Below are 19,033 nucleotides of genomic sequence, written 5' to 3' on the forward strand. Positions count from 1 at the left end.
ATTCAACGTATAATAAGCAGAATAAGCTGCATGCTAAAAGGCATCCCAAACGTTCTCATTTATATGGCAACTTTGAGAGTGAACCACGGAGGGAGAACGCTCACATTCACTGCACCCGAGGAGCGGACAAGTTCTGTCATGCTGAGCGCCTTGCGACCGGACCGGGAGTTTCTTATCGGGCCCGGAAGGCGGCGTGTGGGCCTCCGGTGTGGGAAGCTTAGCGGGACGGACCCGAGGACTGTGGATTGGCGTATCTGGAAAACTGTGCAAGTTTAACCGAGGACACTGCATGTAAGTTTAGCAAACTGACTTTGGAAGGATCTTTGATGAGGCTGAAAGCATGACGGACATGGACTGCTTACTTTACACAGCCTAATAACACGATAAACACTTATCTTATAATCTATATTACCACTATTACATGGTTTGTTTCCCACATTCCATCTATTTCAGAGCATAATAGCTGGTCAAAATTATAGTGTATGAGCTTGGGAGCCGAGTTATAAGAAACATCTGATTAGACTACATTTTATGATCTATTTCTATTACTACTACATGGCTGATTTGTTTTTCATACGGTTTATTTCAGAACTTAATAGATGGTTGGGACTTAGTTTCAAGGGTTTTTTGTAATATTGTTCATGTTTAACATAGGAAAGCATTAGACCTGTTTCAGTTAACCTGTGACTTTAGACAGGAGGGGCAGTTTTGAGCTGGAGTTTTTGTGCAAGCTGCGTTTGATGCGGCCACGTATCCTACAGAGAGGGAAGGGGGTCTGCGGTCGCAGAGGGCTAAGGGATTTATTTTATTTTTTGTGTTTTCACCACACTGTGCTTAGATCTAACAGCTCACCCTTTGCTACAAATTTATCTGTGAATTCCGGTAGGGTACTTGAGACATATATACGCGCACATTTTGAAAATGGCTGAACTTTCAATTATTTCTGTTAACATCAGGGGGCTAAACGGACCGATCAAACAAGCTAAATTCCTGGACTATTTAAGAAGGAAGAACATAGACGTGGCGCTTATTCAAGAATCACATTTGCGTAAAAGAGATGTAAATTGTCTTCAAAATAAATATTTCAAAGTTGCTGCTGCATCTAGTGACGACACCAGAACCAAGGGCTCCATTGTTTTGCTGTCACAGAGATGCACACTCACCATAGACAAAAGTAGTAAAGACTCTTCAGGCAGGATAGCATATATATGTACTACGATAAGGAGTAGGAAAATAGCCTTTGTCTCAGTATATACACTGGCTACATATGATGAAAGCTTTTTCCCGCGCCTAACCAATGAATTGCTCTCTCTCAATGAATACTCATTAATTATAGGGGGAGACATGAATGCAGTACTGGACTTGAATCAGGATAGATCAGGGGTCAACCACACGAAAGCCCAAAAACACATATCGGACATGTTTAATGCAGTTGTGGAATCCCACGATCTTACAGATATATGGAGAATGCACAATCCTACTAGTAAGGATTACACCTTTTTTTCCACACGTCACCTCACGGTCAGCGTAATGCTTATCAGTTGAATTTTCTAAGCACAAACGGACAAATTAAAAAATTTGATCTTTAACCCGTTTTTCCAATTTTCTGTTTTTATTCAGAGGATCAGAAATTTACAAAATTACAAAATTGCATCTAGGCTCCAATTATTCAATACTGCAATGATATTCTCTCCCTCATTCCACCTAGTTACCAACGATTGGTTGGCTATTATCGTGGGTGTGTCTGGATGTGTTTAGGCGGGCATTCAAGAAGACTCGGGACAGTCATGTCGATGCTGGATAATTACCAGAATATAATTCGGAATCTTGTTGCGAATTTAGGTTATACTTGCACGGGAAAGTGCAAAACTTCTTACAGACAAACTTTGGACTGAACAGGGGGGCAAGCATCTTGTCATTATATAAGTTTTGCACAGAGCACAACATACACAGGCTTAATTATGCAAGACTAGGATGGGAAGGGACACGTCAACTTGTGGCGTCTGCAGCAGCCTCAAGTGGTCCTGTGTATGGGCGGAGGATGACGACTGGTTTACTGAGAGTGGCAGGGTTCTGGTTAGGTGAGAGAAGTGTCAGACTTGCACAGATGAGCCCAGTGTACACTGAAATGAGGAGAGAAGGCACAGCGAGGCAGATTAACCCTCATGTGTACTATGTGGAGTATGCAGGTCATAAACTGCATATTGACTGAAATGAAAAACTGATAGACTTTGGGGTCACAGAGGTGCTTGCAACTGATGGTTTCAGTAGTAAGATAATGGGTTATTCAGTGATGCCCATAAAAAACTATTTGATAATACATGATGAGGTATACCGTGACCTATGTCTCAGGCATGGGTTGTTTGACCAACTTAGAGTGGACTACGGCAGAGAATTTTACCTCTGTTTGTATCAGCAGGACAATCTGCAGGCATACAGAAGAAACACTACCAGACCACCATATATACAGAGCCGGTCAAAGCAAAATCATACAGCAGAGTGCAAGTGGGTAGAAGTTAATTCTAGAGTTAATTATCCCATAAAATCACTCTTATCAGAGATGGCAAATGAAGACCTGATTGACATGGATGATCAATGTACTAAATATAGATATAGACACTAGGTGATCTTGATTCAAGTCTGTGCTGGATATTGACAAGCGTTTCACCTCTCGGTGAACGCTGAATGTTTTTGGATATTCGACTTCCAACACGTCGTCCATTCTCGTTCTGTCTTTAGGTCTGGCCAGAGTGATAGACTATGGCTCTGGGTCTGGCTGCTGTGCTCGAGTGGGGGACAGGGTGTAGCTAGGCGGAATGAGGGAGAGAATATCATTGCAATATTGAATAATTGGAGCCCAGACGCAATTTTGTAATTTTCTAAATTTCTGATCCTCTGAATAAAAACAGAAAATTGGAAAAACACGTTAAAGATCCAATTTTTTAATTTTGTCAAGGCGGGAAAAAAATGAAAAATTTGATATTTTAACCCATTTTTCAGTTTTTCCAAATGTCTGTTTGTGCTTAGAAAATTGAACTGATAAGTGTTACACTGACCCCTCACCCACTCCCGCATTGATTATTTTTTTGTGCTCCAGTGAACTTAAGGCAATGTTCCACACAATAGCAATGGAACCAGCAATCCTGTGTGACCACAATGCACTGATAACCACATTCCATTGTGATATGTTAGGAGAAAAATATAGAAGGTGGCAATTCAATAATTCCCTTCTCCAAAACACAGCTTTTGATACAGGAGCCAAACTAGCGGAGTTCATATCAATCAATACTGACTCAGTTTCGGACCCGGCGTACATCTGGCAAGCCACTAAAGGATTTATTAGAGATTTCACATCTTCCTTTGCAGCAAATTTGAAAAAAAAGAGAGAGGCAAGGATTGCGGAGTTGGAAGAACGTTGTAAATCATTAGAGCAATCTCTTAAGACTTGTTTCTCTAAATCTACACATACTCTTCTAGTCACAAATCAAGCAGAGCTAAATGACTTGCTAAAAAGGAGAGCTGAAATCATAATGCACAGAGTGAGGCAAAATTTCAATTTTAATGGTTGTAAACCAAGCAAACTGCTAGCTCTGAAATTAAAACAAAGCGAGTCAAGAGCTGCTATCAATAGCATCCGCACGGACCGAGGTATCTCAACAAATCCTAAAGAGATCATGCCACTTTCCAATCCTTTTATTCAAAGCTGTATGAATCCTCCTGCAATCCGGATCTGACACAGTGCCAAAAGTTCCTGAAAGAGCTAAACCTGCCTCTTCTTGACCCAGAGGAGGCAGAAGAACTGGGTCAACCTATTACGTTAGAGGAACTCAAATCAGCGTTAACAGCTAAGAAAGGGATGGAATTCCATCAGAACTCTTACTACAGTAATTTGACACACTAGGACCTATCATTTTACAAACTTTAACCTTGGCCATAGAGAGGGGCACCTTTCATCAACAAACCAACACTGCACTAATTTCGGTCATACACAAAAAGGGCAAGGATCCTACGGAGTGCGCAAATTACAGGCCCATCAGCCTCATTGGGACTGATATTAAGCTTTATTCCAAAGTCTTGGCACTACGCCTAGAATGCTTCATCGAGAAGCTTGTCCACCCTGACCAATCAGGGTTTATACCAAAGCGTCAAGCTGCAGACAATATATGCAGATTACTCCATGTAATAGAAGAAGCCAAAAACCTCCCAACAACAGACCGCCTATAATGGAACTACTTGTGGCAAGTAATGGAGAGGCTTGGTTTGGGAGCCAAATTCATTGACATGGTACGTACTTTATATGCGAATCCCACGGCCATAGTCTCAACCAATGGCCTGCAATCACAGCCATTCCCCATTGTGTGGGGCTCGCGACAGGGATGCCCGCTCTCTCCCATGCTATTTGCAATCTCTCTTGAACAGTTAGCCCAGGCAATAAGGCAAAATAAAATATGTAATGTCCAGATTAAATCTAATAACAACTCAATATCGTTATTTGCAGATGCTATTTTACTGTACATATCTGACCTTGAAGACTCTGTTCCAAAAATCTTTAACAAATTTGGCTCAATCTCCGGCTATAAAATCAATTGGAATAAATCTAATCTGCTCCTGTTGAACAACAAACAGGTGACATCAGCTATTAGTGATACAATACCAACCCAAAGCAAAATTACATATTTGGGCATCACCATTCACGCATCGCTACAGTGAGTTGCCCAGGACAACTATGAAACTATATTAAGAAGGGATCTGACTAATCAGTCTGCGCTGCCGGCATCGCTACGGTCCAGGATTGCTGTTGTTAAAATGAACATAGTTCCTCGAGTGAATTTCTTAAGTACATTGATTACCCCCACCAATACATTTCTGAAAGAAACTTGATACCGTAATCCGGCAGTATATTTGGAATAGTAAACAACCTAGGCTAAAATACTCTACCTTGCAACGTACCACAAACACGGGAGGCCTGGCCCTCCCCAACCTTAAAGTGTACCACAGAGCTTTTCAGCTACGGGCCCTCAGAGTGTGGATAGACCCCTCATCTGCAGTTCCATGGAGAGAAATAGAGCAAAGCCTCACTGGAAGTCTAAAACTGCAGACCTTGCCTTTGCAGGTGTGTGTCCAAAAAAGTGTATGCTAGCCTATGGCCCTATTATCACATTAACACATTGACCAACTTTAAACAGATGGAGGAGCAACTACGCTACACCAATAAGTGGCATTTAAGCACCCCAATTTGGCACAACATGCACTTAATGTCTGGTAACAAACATTTTGTTTGTAACCAGTGGAGTGACAGAGGTATTTATACTCTAGACCAGTTATTCAATGGGGAAGGTATGTTGAGTTTTGAGGACCTGAGAACTAGCTTTGAGATCCCTAGGACATCCTTTTTCCTTTATCTTCGCTTAAGGTCAGTCCTAAAATGTTATGGAGTACCATGGGAAAACAGTCTTGAGACCCACCCAATCCTTAAATGGCTTGTTGATTTTCCTGCGAGAGGATTAGTGTCCAGAATTTATGCTAAACTGATGCAAGTATCCGTAAAAGAACTCCCAATAGTAAAGAAATGGGAGCGAGAGCTGAGCCCGGAGGGGAATGTAATTAATTGGGAGACAGTTTGGGTCAACATTTCCCACCATTTCCAAGAACCCAAATCACCAGCAGATCCACTTCAACATATGTCATAGGACATATTGGACACCTCAGAAGAGATACGTCTCTAAAGGCATTCCTACTCCCTATTGCACATTCTGCCAACCTGAACAAACTGGAACTTTCCTGCACATGGTCTGGGAGTGTGAACAGGTGCATGAGTTTTGGACTAAAACAACATCAATAATATCTGATGTGACAGGATGTCGAATTCCTACTGACCCGATTGTTTTGTTACTTAATGACGACTCTAAATTAAATCTGCTTGGGAGACAAAAGAAAGTTTGGTTAGCCGGCTCTTTAAACATGTTCTACTACTAGATAGCAGAGGGGTACTTTGCAACAGTTTGAGTTTTTGCTTTACCTTTGTTGTTTTTTACTTAACTCACTCACGCAGAAGGTTAAATGTTTCCACACAGCTTAACTTAAGGGAATAATTTCTTTGACTCTGACATTGGTGACCATGGTGTCTGGAACAGTTAAGATAGAGTTACCCTGTGTCTTTAGCTGCATGCTACCAGCCCATGTTTTTTTCTTTGGACGTGTGCATGTAGGAGGGTGTGGAGAGAAAAAAAAATACAGGAGGAATTGCCGATCCTGCTTCTGATTTCAATAGTCAACATCGAAAGCGCATTTGAATCAATTTTTGGTTTAAAATCAAAATCGTGACACCCCTAGCTAGGGCTCATGATAGAGGTCCCAGGGAATGAGACAAATATATCGCTCATGCCTAGTTTTCGGCTTTGGGCCACCAGAACCATGTGGCCAAACAGATTTGCCTTCAGAACTACTTCCTTGCCTGGCCCTTTGCTGCACAGTTTCTCTTGGATCTCTAGGAATGTTATTAACTTATTCTTTGTCATGGCTTGTGTAGTTGGCACAGAGATGTTCACAAGTCATTTTTTGGAAGTCCAAGTCGAGTCACAAGTCTTTGAGCTCGAGTCCAAGTCAAGTCTCGAGTCTTTGAGGGGCAAGTTCAAGTCAAGTCTCAAGTCTTTTGCCACAAGTCCAAGTCAAGTCTCAAGTCTCTGGCCATCTTATCTGTGCATAACACTGTATTGTTAAATCTTATAAATTCAAAGCATGTCCTGTAGCTACCATTCATACAGTATAGGGATGGGGCTGATCCGATCCGGTATCGGGACCGATACCAGCATAATTCACATATCGGATTTTCCCGATCCAACCAGATATCCGATATCCATGAGCCATGTCTGCGCTTTAACGTTGTCAGAGCATTCACTCTGAACGTTGTCTGCTGAAATGACTCCAAAAGTGATTCCCGCCGGCTAGTCTGCTAGCTGGCTGCAAACTGTGTAATGGATTTTTCTGAACGGAGGCGCGGCTCAATGAGACACAGAGTTTTGAGACACGCCCCCGCTCAGGAAATCCATTCCGCAGTTTGCAGCCAGCTAGCAGGATAGCATTGAGCAGCATTGTGGCTAGCCAACATGTCCACTGTGTGGAAATACTTCACACTGGAAACACCGCAGAGAAAGACAGCAAAATGCAATGTTTGCAATGCCGTAATTCAGAGAGGCGGAAGCTCCCTTGCGTCGTACACCACAACAAACGCAATTAAACATTTAAAAAAGCACCACGTTAAAGAGCACAAGGATTTTTTAGCCAGGGCGCCGAAAGACAACGGGAGCCGTCAGGAATCACTTCTGGAGTCATTCCAGAAGCAAGGTAAACTCAAGGCAGACAACATAAAGGCTAAAGGGATCACCGAGAAGTTGCTCAACTTCATCGTACTCGATGACCAACCGTTATCAGTGGTGGAAAACGCTGGATTTCGCAGCCTGATTGAACACTTGCAGCCACGGTATAGTTTACCATCCAGGAGATATGTATCAGAGACTGCGCTACCTGAACTATACAGCCGAGTGTCAACCAAGTTAGCTGAGAAGTTAAAAGGAGTTCCAGCCCTGAGCTTTATCACAGATATTTGGACTTCAGATGTCTGCCCAATGTTGCTGATAAGCCTCACAGTGCACTGGGTTGACTCAGATACACATGGCCTCTGTAGTGCGGTGCTTCAGGTAAAAAAGTGTAGGGGTTCACACAACCGAGCTACAATCGCAGCCTCCATTACAGAGATGTTAAATCACTGGGAGATCCCTCTGGAAAAAGTGCATGCCATTCTACAGGACAATGCACGTGAAGGCTGCGATGGAAGACTTGGCAGTTCCTAATTTGGGCTGTTTTGCTCACTCACTGCAGCTCGTGCACGAGGGACTAATGTCACAACGCAGCGTTAGTGATGCATTAGCAAACAGCAGGAAGATTGTAGCACATTTCAAGCATTCACAACTTGCACAGTCTCGCTTGGAAGACCTGCAGCATGAAATGCAAGGTGTGGGAACCACGACAACCCCAACTCGTCTTGTTCAAGATGTTCAAACAAGATGGAACAGCTCCTTCTATATGATCAAAAGCCTTCTGAAAGAGAAGCGACCTCTCTGTGCATATGCTGCCGACCACAACTTGCCGGCAACACTGTCAGCCAACAAGTGGGGTTTGCTGGAAAAAAACAGTAACGATGCTGGAGCCCTTCGAGGAGTTAACCAGGAAAATCAGCTCAGCGACTTCCACTGCAGCCGATGTAATCCCAGCCGTCACCCTTTTAACACGCCTGCTCGACGAGGAGAACAGTACTGACAGCGGCATCAAAACAATGAAAAGCACGCTCCTCCAAGCTGTCAGCAGGCGATTCAGCAGCATCGAAAGTGAACCCCTCTACGCTGTTGCCACTTTAGTGGACGCTCGATACAAGGATAGGTGAGTTATCTTTTTATTAATGCCCTATTTATTAATGTTGGCTAAGTTTTAAACTGAAAAAGTTAAATCCTGCTAAACGAAAACTACATGTTGATTGATTGTTAATGTGGCCTACAATGAATTGGATAAGGGGGGAGGTGTGTGTTTCTCTGTGTGTGTCGGTGTGGCTGTGTACATGCATGCAGGCTGGGTTCTTGCAGCAGCAACAAATAAGTTGTACTCAACCTATTTCATTTTTGTGTCAGATTCTTTATGGGTGCTGCCAGGAAGGCAAAGGCTGCCAAGAAACTGCCAGGAGGGCGAAGGCTCCCCTGACACAAGAGCTTGAGAAGATGGAGCAAGCACTGCTCAGGGCATCAGCTGATGAAGCAGGGGCAACGGAGGCAGAACCAGCAGAAAAGGTTGCTCGCATGGAAGCTGGTCCAAGTACTGGTTCTCCTACAAGCACAAGTAAGAGCAGCTTCAGCAGCCTGTACGACAGAATTCTGGAGGAGCATGATGAACCTGCAGGAGGTACCCAGGCAGCGGTTATCCAAATGCAAATGTATTTGAAAGAACCAATGATGGGCGAGAAAGACAGCCCTTTCCAGTACTGGAACAACCATGCTCGCTTTCCTGTCCTTGCTGCTGTTGCGGTAAAGTTCCAGAGTGCCCCTTCAACCAGTGTGGAAAGTGAAAGACTGTTTAGCACGGCATCCAATATCGTGGATGAAAAGAGGAATCGTCTGACAGCAGAGAGAGCAGAATGCTCATATTCCTCAAAAAGAACCTGCCAATGTTTAAGTGAGATTTGTTGAACACTACATCACTCCCTCAGTGTTAACTTTTTGAGGAGTCATTTACTTTTTATTGTTTTCTTTTGAAGAATAGTTAGACTCTGGCGTTAAGCTTAATCCAGGTCATCTTCAGTGCCAAACCTCCTACTGTACTTGATTTGTGCTGTTCAGATGCACACTGTTTTATTGATAGTGTGTGTGTGTGTGTGTGTGTGTGTGTGTGTGTGTGTGTGTGTGTGTGTGTGTGTGTGTGTGTAAAAGTGTGTGTGTGTAAGATGTTTACAGTTATTGCACTTTTCTTATATTTCAGATATTTGACATTGTAAAACCTTGATTTGTTGATGCTACAAGAGCCAGTGTACTTGATTTGTGCTGTTCAGATGCACACTGTTTTACTGATAGTGTGTGTGTAAGATGTTTACACTTGCACTTTTCTTATATTTCAAGACTCAAGTATTTGACATTTTGGGAATGTAATAAATATTGACATGACAATCAATTTGAAACCTTTACAGTTGCATATTTGTTTTCAGAATGGGGTTTTTCCTGTTTTTCTGACTTCCTTTTCTGACCTTGTACTTACCTCAAGTTGCCTTTTGGGACATACATGCATACATACGTACATATACTTGCCTGTTGAGGAGTTTATTTCAGCATCATACAAAATCAACAATAATGATAATAATAATATTAAAGCAAACTCTGGTATCGGAATAGTATCGGTATCGGCCGATATCCTAATTCAGGTATCGGGATCGGAAGTGAAAAAAATGTGGATCGGTGCATCCCTAATACAGTACAGTATCAAAATCAGTTGTAGTATAACTTTATGGGGCCTACTTAACACATCCCTCTAGCCTTCGGACCTGGTGAAATATTAACCTAAGTCTGTTACAGCATATGGATACAACTATAAAGATACAATTTGCCTGTTCCCAGCATTAGCACAACACTTTGCGATGGTTAGTTTGCTACCTGTGACGATATATGCTAAATGTAACGTCTCTTTCACTAAAAAAAATTTCAAAGTGGAATCAAGAGAATAGTGGCAGCGCCACACCAGTTACAGAACAACATGCATCTCAGTGTCAGTCCAAATTACGCACAATATGCAGTTTGAACTCACTGATGTAATGCCATTTATTTTCTAAGTGTTAGTACGCTCAGTGAAACTGAGTCCAGCACGAGGGAGATCCGACTCAGAGGAGGAGAGGTCAGTGAGGCCAGCGTCTCCATGGCAGGTGACAGTGCGCACGGATCTGCTGCGCCACGCATGGATGAAATAATGAAATAGTAACAGTAACAGAAATATGTGCAGAATTAAGACAGTCAAGACGGCCCAGTGTTTGATGGACCGGGGTGGGGAGATGGATCCGTGCGTCCCGCCTCCTGTGCGCCATGGATGTCTCAACCTCAAGAACTACTAACTAAACTATAAAGATACAATTTGCCTGTTCCCAGCATTAGCACAACACTTTGCGATGGTTAGCTTGTTACCTGTGACGATATATGCTAAATGTAACGTCTCTTTCACATAGCAAGTGACTGACCTATCTGGGTGCCTTATGAGATGCCTGATGAAGTTCGACGTTGTTGATCCGGCATCATTTATCTTGATGCCACACACCTTGCATGTAGCCTTGCTTACTGCCACTGTTTACAGAGTTATTGAAAGCAAAACTAATGACAAAAGGCACAACTCCGGGAGGACTTGGTGTCGCCATCGTCAATGCATTTTTTGATATGTGAGTGCGCGCACATAAGGCATAGTGCATGCGTTATGTTGCACATTATGGCAAAGGGCAGGGGACATGCAGCTCGTCATACGTTTCCCCAACGTATATGCTCCAATAAAAGAAAATAGAAATACATGAATACATTAGATTTAAAAAGCAATAATTGTATGAAAACAGGTTGTTGATGAGTCTCGAAGCTCGAGTCCGAGTCAAGTCTGAAGTCTTTTGGGTCGAGTCGCAAGTCAAGTCTGAAGTCAGCTGTTTGTGTGACTTAAGTGCGACTCAAGTCCGAGTCTCAGACTTGAGTCCCCATCCCCAGTTGTTTCAAGACATTCATGCTTGAAGGCTTTATATGATTGTGCTCCTATCTCCAGGGCATCAAGCAAGCCGTTTGCCACACCTGGCGGGGACAACCGTTGACACCGCAGTTGACAATCTGACAAACTCATATTGGTATGAGTGGTATGTATTGTTGATGTGGTTTGCCAAGCCCCAAAAAAGTGATGTCATAGTCACAGACCCTATATTTTATTATCTCATAATTGCTTATGATGAGCTCAATGTGGATTTAAAAAAAAGAAGTAAATACATGTATAGTTAAAAAAATGATTACGCTTGAGGTGAAACACTACAGGCAAAAACACAATTTTTCAATTATGAGTTTTTGGATTATTTTGCATACATAACTTTCAGACTAGTGGGGAAAAAAACAATTTAAAGTTTTATTACTGCACTTCGTTTATTTGTGTCTGTAGATTTCTCCTACATTAACCAAACGTTAGCATCACTTGAATATTTAAACAATATCAGAAAACTTTCAGTACAAAAAATAATTGTCTTTATGTAAATCATCAACTGGGGAAGTTTCATGTAATTTAAAATACACATCTTTAAAGCCTGTGTTCTCAAAATGACTGATGAAAAAAAACAGAAAGAAATCAAAAAGAATGATTTCTCAGACTGAGCCAGAAATCTCCACTTCAGTAGCACTTATGGGGCTTACTCACTGCTAGTACCAGCTCTACTCGGCTCGGCTCGACTCGGCCGCGGTGCCATGTCCTCCTTTTTCCATTGCAGATTTAGTACCACCTCATGCGTGAGACGAGCATGGCTGGTCATCATAGCGACGCCGCAGGAAACTGCTGTGACCTAACGCGACACACACACAGAACGTCGGAGGTGTGTGGTTTTAGATTTTCGGCATATGGCTGTTGCCACAGCCAGAAGACAAATTTTGTTTCAAAAGATGCTGGAGGCAGCAAAAAACACAGCTGGCTAAACTATTTAAAAATGGCGGGTTTGTTCAGGACAGCCCCGTCTGTCGCTAAAACGTTTGTCAACAAAATGAAACAAGAATTTTGAACCTGGCTTTATCCAATGCTCACATTTCTTTTCTGGACATTTATGCAAATGAGCACATATTTAATAAATGAATGCCTCATTTGCATATTTAAACATAATATTTCTGAAAACTTGTTATACAAAAAATTATTGTCTTATTGTAAGTCTGGGGACTGGGGAAGTTTCATGATGATATCTATCAGTTAAAAATGTTGCCCATTCCCCTGCAGTGACCTACTTTACCAGTATTCACGTAGGTCTAATTTAACAGCATTTCTTAATTTAAAAACAACAAAATGTACATGCAGATTCAAACACATTGCTTTTTTAACAACAAACAACCTTTATGAGTGTTTTAGTTGTCTTAGGTTTAAAGGGGTGATAGAATGCAAAACCGATTTTACCTTGTCATAGTTGAATAACGACAGTTTGAAAGTTTGTAAATAGGACATACATAGAACCTCAAAATCCCATTGACGTCCCTTTCCTCTGCAAATCTCACAATTTGTAACTGCCTCTGAAAACGGGCAAATCTCAACGAAGCTAATAGTTGACGTCAACTCGGTGGCTCCTCCTTATTTGGCTCTAGTCTCTATCTTTGTCACGCCCCAACATTTACATAGACTACACCACTGATCTGAGATAAGGTAGTCTTCTGAATAGGTCGCGCAGATCTCAGAAATGTTATACTTGTTCATCTGCTATTTTATCACTAAATTCACTTCTGAGACTTTTTTTTGCGAGAAATCAACTATGTAGAGGTCAAATATGGGCTGTTTTACGAAAATTGATGGCTAATTGCAAATTTTGTCCGACTGTGTGTCGGAATTCAGCGGCCGGTGCTGCTTGGGTTGCTGCCTCGCCACCCGGCCTATCCTCCTTCATAGACCCCGGCCCGCTGTGAGCTAGATGTAGCTCCATCACGGCCGGCAGCCAGCGGTGCTCCATACCCGCACAAAGTCACCGTTTCTGGGTTACTTGACTACCAAACGCCGCTGCCCTGACAGAGCTCCAGGGCCTGCAGCTCCCCTCTTCCTGCTAAATGGCCGGTGTGTGTGAATGAGAGCGCGGTCAGCGAGCTTGTTACGCCCGCAATCTCTTACCACAGGTTCCAGTTAATCTTATAATGGATATGTGTGTTGAGTTATTTAAACGATAGGGGAAATAAACGCCTCTTGTCCGCGAGTGAGCTGGATCGAGCTCAATCAATGAGAGCTAGCTTGCCTCCTCCTAACGAGACCTCTGAAATTCACAAAAATGCATTAAATTGACATCGGACAAAAGTGTTAGCTAAGCTTTGTAAGACCTTAGGGTAGCTGTGATATACATACCGTGACGAAATTCAAAGTGGAAATATACTATAGTTATGCCAAAAGTGTAGCAGTGATCTCTTCCCATAGGATTAAATGGGACACATAGCCTAGCTAGCAGCTCCTCCTAAGGAGACCCTTCAAATTCATAAAAATGCCTTAAATTGAAATCGGACAAAAGTGTTAGCTTTGTAAGACCTTAGGGTAGCTGTGATATACATGCCATGACAAAATTCAAACTGTAAATATACGATAGTTAGTCCAGTAACCCAGAAGCGATGACTTTCCCCTGGGTATGGAGCCCAGCAGGCTTCCGCTTATCGTCAGACTGTGTGGAGCTCCGGAAGTCAGACACGTCTTACCAAATTTGCAATTAGCCATACATTTTCGTAAAACGGCCCATATTTGAGCTTTATATAGTTGATTTCTCGCATAAAAAAGTCTCAGAAGTGAATTTAATAACGAAATAGCAAACAAAACAATGTATAACGTTGCAGTGTCTGAAATATGAGACCTGCTGTCTCGTCTCCAGTGTATGTGTATGTGGTTCGCTCAGCCAATCAGCTCATCTAAATATACATGAACATATTTGGAAGAAAAGCTGTCGTTCCAAATAGAGAGGGCCCAAAGAATAGCACCCGGGACAGCCCAATCAATGTTACATACCCTATTGGGAGACCTTAAATAACAGTGTGAAATACCCTATATAATCATTCTATCACCCCTTTAAGATTGCGCTAGTTTATCATGGCTACTAGGGGGGATGGGCATTTTTAGTAATTTCAACATTTGTGTACTCTTAAATTTTTTTAAATTTTACTCAAGTTAGTTACTCGCAAAAAGACGCTATAATAAATGGCCCAAAAAGTAAAAACTTCAATAGGTCACGCCCGTCACACTGTGAAGTGAGCTTTTCATTGCACTTCCTTATCCCTAACCATACTATTTCCACTCCAGCCTGCCGTGAACCTACAGTATATGAATATACACTTACAGTATCATAACTAGATAGCCAATGGGTTGAGGATGTGAGGATTTTAATGAAGCAAAGGAGACGTCAGTACCTGGACACGACAAGCGGGAGAATCAGCATCTTCAGCATCCTCATTAGCAGCTCTCCAGGAAACTGGAAGTACTTCACCTCCTGTCAGGATGAGAAGAAATAAGAAATTGTAGTCACAGGTAATTTTAGGACAAGCATTAGATAGCTATTGAAAAGGAAATTGATGTTATTCCAAATGAACAGGAACAACACATTGTTAGGAGAGCTCTCTCACTGCAACGTCCTAAAGAGGAAAGGAAGAGTGAAGAATTCATTTTTTTCTATCAACAAATTAATGATTAAAAATGACCCGTGACTTCATAATGAAATGAGAATGGATATATCATGTCTTGAAGGGGAAGTCTTAAATAAGCTACTGGACTATTTTCCTTCATATTTTGGCCATTAAAACGACAGGCTTTATGTGCATATTTGTGAGATTTGTCAAGGATAAGGATTAATGCCTCTACTGCTTTCTCTCAGGGACAATACACACATACTGTACAGCTACTGAGTTCTATCTCACACAGGCTCAGCCCTCCACAGTATATAAAGCAGCACACCGTGATTTGCTCACTGATCTTTTTCCTCCAAGGATGGAGTCGCCGCTTCAAGAACCTCATCAGTGTTTACTGCTTCGAGTGCATTGCAGTGAAATGTAGATAGCGATGTGCAGCAGCCACCGGCCTGCGAGATTGGCTGAAAGCTGCCTATGTTCAGACTCTAACAGCGGCCAAATCACTTCTGAAGCTTCAACGTGATACTTCACTGTGTTGTGAGTAGGTGTCGAGTTCGAGATCGTTGTCGAGACCATCGCTCCAGTCGAGGACACCCCCAGCTGCCTGTGGTCGTCACCACCAAGTCAGCGGCTTTGTTTTCAGATGAGGACGATGATGATGACAGCATCTCATCAGTGTCCGGTATCCTGCAGGAGTTCACTTTTGTCTGCAGGGCCTTTGCGGCAGTGATGACAATTGTGGCAAGCCATGTTGGGCTATTGCTGCCCCTGCCGGGGGCCAGTGAGCTGTGTCCGCAGTGGTTTCTATGGCCCGGCTCGCCCACCGAAATCGGCCTCTCCCAGACTTCTGGCTGTGTGTTGAGGCATCCTGGCAGCAGCCACTGAAGACAAGAACCACAGTTGCAGATCTGAAGGGTTTTCTCAGTGTGCAGGGTAACATGGAGGCATCTTATTCCAGCTTACCCTCCGTCGATGACGGCCTTGCGGCTCATGTGCTTCCATTGATTAAAACAATTATATTTCTCAAAGAGTAAATAAACGTCCCCCTCTCCTCCCAACCTCCACATTTTATTTTATATACTGTGCTGTCCGCACATTTTCAGGTAGACACAGGCCGGCTATGTTAATGCAAAGTTCAGTGGGGGAATGCATACTCAGGATTGGAGGAGAGTATTACCCATAGAGTCCAGTAGAGGGCTCTGCCTGTGCTTAAAGAACTAGGGTTACAATAACGTAACCTTCGTTTCAAAACAGAGCGGGGGGGCGCTGCTGAGCAATGAGGAGATAGGACGCGCCTGGCTGTAGCTCCTACAGATTTCATATTAAAACTACATGTTAAACTGAACCTATGCCAATTTAAACTAAATACTAAGGATATTTTGTACCTAAAACGCCCATACCACCTGTAATTTAGGACCTGTAGTTTAGAATGTCGAAACAAAGAGGGAATTCGAAAGCCAAGTCCAGTGATGATGGAGGCCCATCTGTAGCCCCGAACCAGAGTGGGAAGGAGAGGCCGGAAATGGGGGTGCAGAGTGCAGACAGCCAAGCGGTATTGGCCGCCATAGCCTCCTTACAAGCGGAATTGTCGCAAGCTAAGTCTGACATATGTAACAAAATCAATGAAAGGATTGCTGAAGTACAACTTTGAGAGGCGAATTAGCCGCTCTGAAATCAGAAAGTGACTCTACATTTCTTGCACTAAATGTCCGCATGGACTCCCAAAGCGAGACACTGAAACGTTTAGGGGAGTCGGCTAGCACTACCTCGGATATCGTTGTGGAACTTGAAGCTAAGGTGAAGCAATTACATGGCCAGGTAGAACAACTTTCGGACAAGTTTATAGACCTGGAGGGTCGGTCGAAGCGTCAGAATTTAAGAATTGCTGGAGTTAAAGAAGGGGTTGACTTTGTAGCACAACTTCTGGCAGATGTCTTAAACCTGGATGAAACACCAGTGATAGACCGAGCACACAGGGCTCTGCGGGTGCGCCCCGTTGATGGCGAACCACCACGACATTTGATCCTAAGGGTACACTATTGCCATGTGTTTGAGGACATCATGCAGAGGGTTATGAAGTCCAAAGGCCTCACATATGAAGGACAGCGGATTCAGATTTTAGGGACTTCCCGTCCGCCTTAGTTAAACGCCGAGCAGCTTTTACTCCAGTCAGGAATTTTCTGCGGAACAAGCCTGGAGTTAAATTCAGACTCTTATACCCAGCCAAGCTACGAGTGACACACAACGGGAATGAGACCACATTCACGGACCCGGAGGAGGCCCGGCTGTATGCTGAACGACACTTCGGACAAGGCAATGATTAATAACTATGAGACAATCATTCATCTCATGGACCAGATTGGCACATTTGTGTAAGAGGCCGCAGGTAATACATAACACTAGACAAACTGATGAGGAGAGGCTAATAGTGTGAAGAGTCATCCATAATCACTCTCATGTAAACACTACATTTAAGGGAATAGGCCTACTACAATACTGGCATAATTTGGAATAACTAGTGACTATATTTAGGGATAGGGCCAATTATTTATTTATTTGTTTACTCTAGTCTACCTCAGGGCTATCTGTCTGCCTTGGTGCTTTCCTTTCACTTTTAAAGTAAGTATTTTGTTAACCTAGGCCCTCCTGCTGGAACACATTTAAATTGGTAATGTTGATTATATTTTCTGGACTACATGTTTCCTGAATGAACAGGAAAAAATGGCCTTCCCTTTGCTCGAACAGGCTCTGTAATCTCTTGTTCATTTCCAAAAGGATTACTAAAATCTTGGAGTTGGTATTTCCTCACAGTTTACATGATGAGGATACATATTCTATTTTTTGAGATAGTTGGTTGGTTGAGAGTTCTATACTTATTGTAGGACTACTAGTTGGATACATCTAGATCAAGAGTTCAACCAGTTGGTTGGTAGAGTTGGAGTTCATTCTCCGTTTAGAGGGATCTGACTACATGTAATTGGTTAAATCGATAATGTTATGTTTTTCTCTGTACGTTGTATTTAGGGTGGGAGGGGGATGGGATGGGGATGGGAGGGGGATGGGAGGGTGGGGTGGGTGGAGTGTCATTCAACTTATGGCTACTTATACCTGACAGAGGGAAAAAGGAGGTCAAGAATAACTGTCTGTAAACAGCCTACATATTGTATAACAACACACAGAAAGAGATGAGGAGGGATGATATAACTTTTTGCTCATGGAACGTAAACGGTATTAACGAACCAGTCAAGAGAGGCAAAGTGTCCATCTTAAATCCCTGCAAGCTGACATTATTTTCAAACTCAGGTGTAGGTGGATACAGCAGATATATCACTCAATTTTTTCAGTAAAGGCTAGAGGAGCAGCCATTCTGATCCGCAGAGGAGTTTCCTTTAAACACCTCTCCACAATAGCAGACAGGGATGGGAGGTATGTCATCGTTGTGGGGGAAATCCTTTCTACACCAATAACTTTGCTGAATATATAAGGTCCAAATTGCGACGACCCTGAATTCTTTAGGAAGTTTCTTAGTGTAATTCCAGACATCTCCAATACCAACCTAATCATTGGGTGTGATTTGAACTTAGTTTTGGATACTTATCTGGATAGGTCTTCTACACTGAGAGTGGAGCCGTCTAAGGCAGGCAACCTTTTGAAATATATATATATATAAATATATATATTGACCAATATGAACCTATTTGATGTATGTCGGATTTACAATGCCTCCGGCAGAGAGTATTCCTTTCACTCCAAAGTACATAATGTCTACACTAGGATAGATAATTTTTTAGTTGATGGCAAGTTACTGCCATTCTTTTATAATGCCAAATACCACAACATTATTATTTTGGACCACAGCCCGGTATCATTTTCACTGAAACTCTGCGATAATACTTCAACCCAGAGAAACTGGAGATTTAACCCTCAACTTATCTCAGATGTGACGTTTTGTGAATATTTAGAATTACATATTCAATTTTTTTTTTAAACCAATGATAAAAATGATTGCTCTCCTACACTATTGTGGGAAGCTTTCAAGGCTTATTTGAGAGGATGTGTTATTTCTTTCCAGGCCTCCCTTAAAAAGCATAACAAAGCAAAACAACTGGAACTCAGTTAGATTTGGAAAATGCCCATCAACCTTCTTTAGATAA

At 42.5% G+C, this 19,033-nt stretch overlaps 1 protein-coding gene across 1 annotated transcript in view; it reads right to left on the minus strand.

Moving 5' to 3' along the window:
• Positions 1–19,033, minus strand: part of slc1a7b (solute carrier family 1 member 7b) — a 121,131-nt gene that overhangs the window by 56,700 nt on the left and 45,398 nt on the right. Inside the window, exon 2 of the mRNA XM_078259463.1 lies at positions 14,664–14,743. Coding sequence (XP_078115589.1) covers positions 14,664–14,743 — 80 coding nt within the window. The remainder of the gene's footprint in view (positions 1–14,663; positions 14,744–19,033) is intronic.

Source organism: Sander vitreus, chromosome 9, assembly GCF_031162955.1.
Source record: "Sander vitreus isolate 19-12246 chromosome 9, sanVit1, whole genome shotgun sequence".
In the NCBI taxonomy this organism is placed as follows: Eukaryota; Metazoa; Chordata; class Actinopteri; order Perciformes; family Percidae; genus Sander; species Sander vitreus.